General features: G+C 44.3%; 1 protein-coding gene across 10 annotated transcripts in view; it reads right to left on the bottom strand.

Annotated features, from left to right (window-relative positions):
- The window catches only part of dnaaf1 (dynein axonemal assembly factor 1), a 131,954-nt gene that overhangs the window by 29,725 nt on the left and 91,067 nt on the right, over positions 1-11,162 (bottom strand). For all 10 annotated transcript variants that reach the window (XM_043707396.1, XM_043707397.1, XM_043707394.1 and 7 more), the window contains one exon: positions 5,080-5,246. In XM_043707396.1, coding sequence (XP_043563331.1) covers positions 5,080-5,246 — 167 coding nt within the window. The remainder of the gene's footprint in view (positions 1-5,079; positions 5,247-11,162) is intronic.

Below are 11,162 nucleotides of genomic sequence, written 5' to 3'. Positions count from 1 at the left end.
CCCTTCCCCCACCTCACCCCAGTTCCAAACTTCCAGCTCAGCACTGTCCTCATGACTTGTCCTACCTGCCTATCTTCCTTTCCACCTATCCACTCCACTCTTCTCTCTGACGTATCACCCTCATCCCCACCCCCATTCACCCATTGTAACTGTTTGCTATCTTCCTCCACCCTTCTCCCTGACCTATCACCTCCATTCCCCTCCCACTCACCTATTATACTCTATGCTACTTTCTCCTCACCCCCACCCTCCTCTCATTTATCTCTCCACCCTTCAGGCACTCTGCCTGTATTCCTGATGAAGGGCTTTTGCCCGAAACGTCGATTTTCCTGCTCCTCGGATGCTGCCTGAACTGCTATGCTTTTCCAGCACCACTCTATTCTGGAATCTGGTTTTCAGCATCTGCAGTCATTGTTTTTACCCGAAATCCATATACACCACATCAACCGGTTTACTCTCATCTACCTGTTTGGTCACCTTCTCAAAGAACTCAATAAGGTTTGTGAGGCACGACCTACCCTTCACAAAACTGCGCTGACTATCCCTAAACAAATTATTCTTTTCCAGATAATTATAAATCCTATCTCTTGTAGCCTTTTCCAACATTTTACCAACATCTGAAGTAAGGCTCACTGGTCTATAATTACCAGGGTTGTCTCTATTCCCCTTCTTGAACGGGGAAACACATTTGCTATCCTCCAGTGTTCTGGCACTATTCCTGTAGACAATGACGATTTAAAGATCAATTCCAAAGGCTTGGCAATCTCCTCCCTGACTTCCCAGAGGATCCTAGGATAAATCCCATCCGGCCCAGGGGACTTATCTATTTTCACACTCTGCAGGATTTCTAATACCTCTTCTTTGTGAACCTCAATCCCATCTAGTCTAGTATCCTGTATCTCAGTATTCTCCTCGACAACATTGACATTTTCTAGAAAGAATACGGTCGAAAAATATTCATCTAGTGTTTCCCCTATCTCCTCTGACTCCACACACAACTTCCCACTACTATCCTTGATTGGCCCTAATCTTACTCTCATTATTCTTTTATTCCTTAAATACCTATAGAAAGCCTTGGGGTTTACCCTGATCCTATATGCCAAAAATTTCTCATGTCTCCTTCTGGCTCTTCTGAGCTCTCTCTTTAGGTCTTTCCTGGCTACCTTGTAACCCTCAAGCGCCCTAACTGAGCCTTCACATCTCATCCTAACATAAGCCTTCTTCTTCCTCTTGACCAGAGATTCCACTTACTTCGTAAACCACGGCTCCCGCACTCTACAGCTTCCTCCCTGCCCGACAGGTACATACTTGTTTAGGACACACAGGAGCTTTTCCTTGAATAAGCTCCATATTTCTAATATGCCCATCCCCTGCAGTTTCCTTCTCCATTCTATGCTTCCTAAATCTTGCCTAATTGCATCGTAATTGCCTTTCCCCCAGCTGTAACTCCTGCCCAGTGGTATACACCTATCCCTTTCTATCACTAAAGTAAACATAATGGAATTGTGATCGCTATCACCAAAGTGCTCACCTACTTCCAAGTCTAACACCTGGCCGGGCTCATTACCCAGTACCAAATCTAATGTGGCTTCGCCCCTTGTTGGCCTGTTTACATTCCTGAAGAAGGGCTTATGCCCGAAACGTCGATTCTCCTGTTCCTTGGATTCTGCCTGACCTGCTGTGCTTTTCCAGCAACATATTTTCAGCGCTGTCTACATACTGTGTCAGGAAGCCCTCCTGCACAAACTGGACAAATCTATAGTACTCGTACTATAGTGTTCCCAGTCAATATTTGGAAAGTTGAAATCCCCCATGACAACTACCCTGCCTCTCTCACTCCTGTCGATAATCATCTTTGCTATCCTTTCCACTACATCTCTGGAACTATTCGGAGGTCTATAGAAAACTCCCAACAGGGTGACCTCACCTTTCCTGTTTCTAACCTCAGCCCATACTAACCTCAGTTGACGAGTCCCCAAACATCCTTTCTGCAATTGTAATACTGTCCTTGACCAACAATGCCACACCTCCCCCTCTTTTACCATCTTCTCTGTTCTTAGTGAAACATCTAAATCCTGGAGCCTACAACAACCATACCTGTCCCTGCTCTATCCATGTCTCTGAAATGGCCACAACACCGAAGTCACAGGTACCAACCCATGCTGCAAATTCACCCACCTTATTCCGGATGCTCCTGGCGTTGAAGTAGATACACTTCAAACCAACTTCTTGCTTGCCAGTGCCATCTTACGTCTCTGAAACATGATTTCGGACCTCCCTACAATTTTGGTTCCCATTCCCCTGCAGGATTAGTTTAAACCCATCCCAATAGCCTTAGCGAATTTCCCCCCCAGGATATTGGTACCCCTCTGGTTCAGATTAAGACCATCCTGCTTGTAGAGGTCCCACCTACCCCAGAAAGAGCCCCAATTATTCAAGTAGATTAGATTAGATTCCCTACAGTGTGGAAACAGGCCCTTCAGCCCAACAAGTCCACACCGACTCTCCAAAGAGCAACCCACCCAGACCCATTCCTCTATATTCACCCCTGAAGAATGCATCTAACACTATGGGCAATTTAGCATGGCCAATTCACCTAACCTGCACATCTTTGTGACTGTGGGAGAAAACCGGAGCACCTGGAGGAAACCCACGCAGACATGGGGAGAATGTGCAAACTCCACACAGACAGTTGCCCAAGGCGGGAATTGAACCCGGGTCCCTGACGCTGTGAGGCAGCAGTGCTAACAACTGAGCCACCATGACAACATCCACAAACATATGCTCACTCCATCACTGCACTCAGTAGCAACAGTATGTGCCATCTACAGGACGCACTACAGAAATTCACCGAGGTTTCTTATTCAACAACTTCTGAACCCATGATTACTCACTTCTAGAAGGACATAGGCAGCAGATACATGTGATACCGCCTACAAGTCCTCTCCAAGCCACCTACCATCCAGACTTGGAAAATATATCACTGTTCCTTCAGTGTCTCTGGGTGAAAATTCTGCAATTCCCTCTCTTGGCATTGTGTTTCAACAGGAAATGGACTGCAACCATTCAAGAATACATCTCACCACTACCCTCTTATAGGCAACTGGAGATGGGCAATAAATGCTGGCCCAGCCAGCGATGCCCACGACCCGTGAATGAATAAAACAAAATCTTGAGGGAATGTTATTTCTAGAAGTTTTCAACACCTCTACAAACATATCCTAATTTTATGGAGAAAGAGAGAGAGGCCTGTAATAGCAGTGTATAAAATTGAGTTGAAATTCCTCTTCTAAATCACTTTATTGAAGTTAAACATTGACCAAAAAGTATCAAGTGAGAAGCGACCATAATAGAGCTCTTTTATTTCTATTGACAATGTTGGGATTCTGAAATAGGAACCTTGACTGTTGTTGAAAATTGGTTGGCTATGTGGCTGTAAACAAACACCAAGTCCTGCTTGCAACCATGTTTTCATCTCATCCAAACACAAAAGGGAGCTATAAGCATCTGTCCAAAGGACATCAGATATAAGTTTTGTGGTAGAGATCCCACAGGGCTCACTTGAATTCGAACACTGGAAGTGGGCTTCTCCCAGATTCCCAACACTGAATGGAGGGACTCACCTGGACACTGGAGAGTAGGAGAGTGTGAAAACTGTATTTCACACTGGACCTGCAGCACAAGGGAGTAGGGCTCACCTGGAATCCCTGATGTAGGATGGGTGATTGGCAGGGAGGGTAGGCTGTGGGCGGCACGGTGGCACAGTGGTTAGCACTGCTGCCTCACAGCGCCAGAGACCCGGGTTCAATACCCGCCTCAGGCGACTGACTGTGTGGAGTTTGCACATTCTCCCCGTGTCTGCGTGGGTTTCCTCCGGGTGCTCCGGTTTCCTCCCACAGTCCAAAGATGTGCAGGTCAGGTGAATTGGCCATGCTAAATTGCCCGTAGTGTTAGGTAAGGGGTAAATATAGGGGTATGGGTGGGTTGCGCTTAGGCGGGTCGGTGTGGACTTGTTGGGCCGAAGGGCCTGTTTCCACACTGTAAGTAATCTAATCTAATCTAATCTAATCTAAAACAGCTTTCTTTGCAAAAGGAGTGATAGGATAGTGTTTTTTTGCAGGACAGTAAGATACAATTTCTACTGGCACTTTTGGTGGAATGGCAAAGGATAAGATTGATATACCAACAGAGTGCCCATAAGGCTGTTATCGGAAGGCTCCTTTATGACGGTGATAGTTTCACCTGAGTCAGTGACCTATTTCCTCATGGAACAAACCTGGTGTAAAATCTCACACCCAGCCCAAAGGGCTGGACGATTTGAAATGGAATAGAAGCATGAAAATGCTATCAGTACCATCTCAAGACTCCAATCTAATGTACAAGGTAGATGTAATTCCAAAACCAAATAAACAATGCAAAAAGAGAGCACAGCTTTTCATAGGAGAGAAATGAGTCATTGTAATGGGTCCTTGGACTTGAAAGGATGAGATGGAGAGAGATCAAGTGTGGTACCTTTTGGAGATAATGAAATTGACAGAAACAAAGATATTTCGAAATGGAATGGGATCCATTTAGCTCTGTTGGCTAGATAGCTGGTTTGTGATGTAGAGTGATACCAACAGTGTCAGTTCAATTCCCACACTGGCTGAGGCCATGAAGGATTCTTATTCTCAACCTATCCCTTTGCCTGAGGCATGGTGACTCTTAGGTAAACCATCACCAGTTGTCTCTCTTTCTATTTAGAACAACTTGCCAGACTGGTAAGACTGTGTTGACTTTACCTTTAGCTCAAGAGGTGGACTGGATCTTTTACAGTTACTATCCTAGGGAGTGCATTATATGACAGGAACTTGTGCTTAAGGTAAGAACATTGTAAATGATGCTTCAAATATTCATGAAGGTTGGAAACCATTCATGGCTCACCGGTCTCAGTGATCTAATTCATGATATATGCATCTGCTGTAGAATGGATACAACAATTAATACCTTAGACTTTAATGTTTTCATGTGTAAAGTATGAAGAGCGAAAATTATGCAACTCCTTTAAAGAAACTCAGACAACATCAAGCCAGATTCTACCTCGTTCTTCCATTTCTTGTAGCCTACGTTTCTCCTCAGCCTTCCTCTTGATCGCTGATAAAGCATTAAGACTATCCTGAATCTTTTTACGCTCACTCGTTTCCCACTGCATTCTTTCTTCCTTCTCGGCTTTCCATCCTCCTCGAGCCCAGGCCTCTGCACATGCCCTGTCAGAAATCAACGGCACAGTTTTTAGGCCCATTTGAGCATGCAGATGGTGAAGACTGGCAGAAGCTAGTTGGGCCAAACGGCTCTTATGTTGTAACCTCTCAGTATTTCTACATAAATGCAAACAGAATATCACAAAGTCAAGAGATTAAGAGTTCAATTTCTACCGTGACAATTTTTTTTCACAACAGTGCACACCACAGGCTGACAAGAATTTCTTACTTTATGTTCCTGTTTCTACCTTTCCCCACTTGCCACTTTCTCTCTCTCTCCCCCGCCCTTTATCCAGTGTGATTCTGTCTCTCATTCCGACAGATTTTTAATAAAGTACATTAAAGAGGTGTCCAGCATTTATTATTCATCCCTAGATACTCCTAACAAAAAAAGTGTTAGCTGCCATCTCAAATTGCTGCAGTCTGTATAATGAAAGTTGCCCCACGGTATTTATGTACACATTTTTAAAGATTTCACCTTCTTTGACAATTGAAGGAATAACAATATAGTACCAATTCAGGATGAAACGTGACTTGGAAAAGAATTTGGAGGTACTAATGTTCCCACATACTTGCTGTCTTTGCCCTTTTATGTGGCTAAATATTGAAACAGTTACCTTGTGATTTATGACCTGGCGCCACATAGAAGGAATACATAAACTGCTTGAACAATTATAAAAGTCCACCTTATTCTTTAATAGCCTTTGCAGAAGAGAACCTACTACTCTGACTCAATGCTACCATCTAATAGAGACTGATGCAACTAGAAAACAGATAATGGTTATACTTTAATTCAGGGGAATCGGATGAGAATTTGATTGAGTGCGCCATGTGGGGAACATGGAATCAGTGGTGTTGGCATTTGTAGTCTGTGATTTTGACGAGAAAAGTATATGACTGAACTCATCTAAGCAGCATTTTAACTTCTGGTATTTATCAATAGCAAAAGAAGATGTAAATCAAGAATTGAAAATTAAGGAGGACTCTACTCAAAGTATCATAAAATCCCTACAGTGTGGATGCAGACTATTTGGCCCATTTAGTCTGCACAGACCTTTCAAAGATCCACCCCCTACCAATTCCTATAATCCTGCATTTTCCATGGCTAATCCACTTATCCTGTATATCCCTACACACTAGATTACTTAGTGTGGAAACAGGCCCTTCGGCCCAACAAGTCCACACCGACCCGCCGAAGCGCAGCCCACCCAGACCCATTCTCCTACATTTACCCCTTTATCGAACACTACGGGCAATTTTTAGCATGGCCAATTCACCTAACCTGCACATTTTTGGACTGTGGGAGGAAACCCATGCAGACACAGGGAGAATATGCAAACTCCACACAGTCAGTTGCCTGAGGCAGGAATTGAACCCGGGTCTCTGGCGCTGTGAGGCAGCAATACTAACCACTGTGCCATCAAGGACTTTATGGAAATCTTTAGACTCAATAAATACACAAAGTAGCAGAGTATGATTATCCATGCCTGATTCCTGAAAGCAAACCCTGTGGACTATGGTACTACTTTGTCAAAGAAGAAACAAGACCTTGGCAGTTTCAATATCATATAATTTGAGTTGAGTGAGTGTGTGCGTTTGCGTGAGTGTGACAGAGAATATGTCTGTGAGTGTATGTATATGAGTGAGAGAAAGCATATGTCTGAGAGAGAGTCTGTGTGAGTGCATGAGTATGTATGTGTGCTTATGTGTGAATGTGTGTGAGAGAGTGTATAGTGTGGTGGGGTCACCTGACATGAAGTCAAGATCCCAGTAGAGGCTGTCCTCATGGGTTCCTCATAGTAATCAGCCGCTGTTCGGTGACTCTGCACAGTTCTATATACCAAAGTCTACCTTAGAGGACGTTCACCCAAAGATCTGAGGCCGAATGTCCTTGACCACTGAAGTGTTCCCCCACAGGGAGGGATTATTCCTGTCTGGAGATTAATGCATCCCTAGTTGAAGTGATTAAAGACTTAACAGCCATCTAGATTTGTCTAATACATCGCAACAATTGTATAATATTTGATCTTTTACTTATAAATTTTGTGTCCTCTGCCCCATTAGCTACCTGACAAAGGTGCAGTGCTTTAAAAGCATATACTTTTAAGTAAATGTGTTGGACTATAACCTGGTGTAGTGTTATTTTTAACCAGATTATTGGAGATGATCATTGCCTGGCACTTGTCTGATGCAAGTGTGACTGCCTGGATATTGTCTAGTTCTTGTTGCATTTCAATATGAACTGCTTCAACATCTGAGGAGTCGAGAATGGTGCTGAACATTATGCAATCATTGGTGAGCATTCCCACTTCTAAACTTATGATCGAGGGATAGTCATTGGTGAAGATGATTGAACCTAAGACAGTATCCTGAGGAACTCCTGCAGAGGTGTCCTCGAGTTGAGATGACTGACCTTTAACCAACACAACCATCTTTTTACATGTCAGGAATGACTGCAGTGAGAACAAAGTTTGCCCCTGACATCCATTGATTCCAGTTTTTCTGGGGCATCTTGATGCCACACATAGTCAAATGCAGCTTTCATGTCGAGGGCTGTCACTTTCACTTGACTTCTGGAATTCAGCTCTTTTGATCCCCTAGCCTGATGCTAATCATCAAGTGGGGGATATGTTTAGCCATTAGGTACTGGAGTACAATTCTGCTGCAGTTGATGGCCCACAGCACAGGATCACTACACTGCAAAAAGAGGCCATTTTGGCACATAAAGTCTGCATCAACCCTCCAAGGTGCATCCCACCTAGGCCCACACCATCTCAATAACCCCACATTTACCATGGCTAATCCAGCTAACCTGCACATCTTTGGACTGTGGGAGGAAACTGGCCGCACCCAGTGAAAACCCATGTAAACACAGAGAATGAGCAAACTCCACAGAGTCACCCAAGGCTATAATCGAGCCCAGGTCCCTGGCACTGTGAGGCTGCAGTGCTAACCATTGTACTACCATGCCACCTGATCTAGCACGTCATACTTGCCCAGACTTGAGTTGTTAGATCTTTTTGAGGTCTTTCCCATTTAGGACAGTGATAGTGTCATACAATACAATGAAGGGTATCCTTGATGTGAAGTGGAACTTAGTCTCCTCAAGGATTGTGCGGTGGTCACTCTTATTTACACCGTTATGGATAAATGCATCTGCAGCCAGTAGATTGGTTAGGATGAGGTCTAGAATGTTTTTCCCTGTTGTTGACTCCCTCACCACTTGCTACAGATCCAGTCTAGCAGCAATATTCTTTAGGAACTGACCAGCTTGGTCATTAGTGCTGCTGCTGAGCCACTCAGTGATGGACATTGAAATCCCCATCCGGAGTACATTTGTGCCCTTGCTACTCTTCATGCTTCCTCCAAGTGTTGCTCAACATGGAGGGCTGATTCATAAGCTGATGGAGGGCAGTACAGAATAATGAGCAGGAGGTTTCTTTGTCCATGTTAACCTGAAGCCATCAGACTTCACTGGATCTCAAGTCAATGTTGAGGACTCCCAGGGCAACTGCCTGCAAATTGTATACCACTGTGTTGCCACCTCTGCTGGGTTTGTGACAGGAATATCCAGGGATGGTGATGGTGGGGTCGGAGAGATTGTCTGTATGATTCTGTGAGTGTAACTATGTCAGGTCGTTGTTTTACTAGTCCTCACAATTTTAGCAGGAGCCCCCAGAAGTTAGTAAAGAGGACTTTGCAGGATTGACATGGATATTTCTGCTATTGTTTTTTCTAGTGCCTACGTTGATGCCAGGTGATCCATCAGGTATCATTCCTTTATTGAGACTTTATATCGATTAATACAACTGAGTGGCTTGCTGGGTCTTTTCAGAGGGCGGTTGAGAGTCAACCGCATTGCCATCCTCACCTGCCCTACATTTGACTCCAGACTCAGAGCAGAGTTCCATCGCTGAAAGACATTAAAGAGCCAGCTGTGTTTTTCTGACAATTGACAAAGGTCATCAGCAGATTCTTAAATCCTGATCATTTTTTACTGAACTCAAATTCCACCATCTGCTGTGGTGGGATTTGAACGCGGGTCCCCAGAATATAGCTGAGTTTTTGGATCAAACGTCCAGAACATAGAACAGTACAACACAATACAGACCCTTTGGTCCTTGATGTTGTGCTGACCTTTTATCCTAATCTAATATGAAACTAACCTACATACCCTTCAATTTACTGTCATCCATGTGCCTATCCAAGAGTCACTTAAATGTCCCTAATGTATCTGACTCTACCACCACTGCTGGAAGTACATTCCATGCACCCACCAGTCTCTGTGTAAAGATCCGACCTCTGGAGGAAGGTTTAGGGGAGATGACAATCACCTTAAACTTATGCCCCCATGTGATGGACATTTCAGCACTGGGAAAAGGTCTCTGACTATTAATTCTATCTATGCCTCTCATCATCTTGTCCACCTCTACCAAGTCACTTTTCATCCTTCTTTGCTCCAATGAGAAAAGCCCCAGCTCCCTCAACCTTTCTTCATAAGACATGCCCTCCAGTCCAGACAGCATCCTGGTAAATCTCTGCACTCTTTCTAAAGCTTCCTATAATGAGGTAACCAGAACCAAACACAATATTCCAAGTGTGGTCTAACCAGGGCACTATAGAGCTGCAGCATAACCTCACAGCTCTTAAACTCAATCCCCCTGCCAATGAAAGCCAACACACCATACACCTTCTTAACAACTCTATCAACTTAGGTGGCAATTTTGAGGGACCTATGGACATGGACCCCAAGATCCTTTTGTTCCTCCATACTGCCAAGAATCCTGCCTTTAACTCTGCAATCTGCATTAAAATTTGATTTTCCAAAATGAATCACTTCACACTTTTCCAGATTAAAGTGCCACTTATCTGCCACTTATCAGCCTAGTTCTACATCCTGTTCCTTGCAATCTCCAACATTCCTTGAGACTATCCATCACTTCACCAACCTTTGTGTCATCAACAAATGTACTAAATGCACCCCCCCCCCCCCCCCCCCCACCTCACCTTCCACTTCCTACTCTAAGTCATTTATAAAAATCACAAACAGCAGAGGTCCCAAATCAAATCCCTGTGGAACACCGGTGGTCACTGAGCTCCAGATGGAATACTTTCCATCTACTATCACCCTCAGTCTTCTATGGGCCAGCCAATTCTGTATCCAGACAGCCAAATTTCCCTGTATCTCACACCTCCTGACTTTCTGAATGAACCTATCATGGGGAACCTTATCTTGCTAAAATCCATGTACGTGCCATCCACTGCTCTACCTTCATCAATGTGTTTTGTCACATCCTCAAAGAATTCAATAAGGCTTGTGAGGCATGACCTGCCCTCTCAAAACTGTGCTGACCATCTCTAATCAAACTATGGTTTTCCAAGTAACCATAAATTGTGTCACTCAGAATCCTCTCCAATAATTTGCCCATCACAAATGTAAGACTAACTGGTCTGTAATTCCCAGGATTATCCCTATTCCTTTTCTTGAACAATGGAATAACATTTGTCACCCTCCAATCATCTGGCACTATTCCAGTGGAGAGTGAGGATGCAAAGTTCATTGCCAAAGGTGCAGAAATATCTTCCCTCGCTTCCTGCAACAACCTTGGGTACATCCCATCCGGCCCAAGGGACTCACCTATCCTTACATAGAACAGTACAGCATAGAACAGGCCCTTCAGCCCACGATGTTGTGCCGACCACTGATCCTCATGTATGCACCCTCAAATTTCTGTGACCATATGCATGTCCAGGAGTCTCTTAAATGTCCCCAATGACCCTGCCTCCACAACTGTTGCTGGCAACGCATTCCATGCTCTCACAACTCTCTGTGTAAAGAACCCGCCTCCGACATCCCCTCTATACTTTCCTCCAACCAGCTTAAAACTATGACCCCCTCGTGTTAGTCATTTCTGCCCTGAG

Source organism: Chiloscyllium plagiosum, chromosome 17 (assembly GCF_004010195.1).
Source record: "Chiloscyllium plagiosum isolate BGI_BamShark_2017 chromosome 17, ASM401019v2, whole genome shotgun sequence".
NCBI lineage: Eukaryota > Metazoa > Chordata > Chondrichthyes > Orectolobiformes > Hemiscylliidae > Chiloscyllium > Chiloscyllium plagiosum.
The sequence above is the reverse complement of the archived record's forward strand: the minus strand, read 5'-3'. Positions and strand labels throughout refer to the sequence as shown.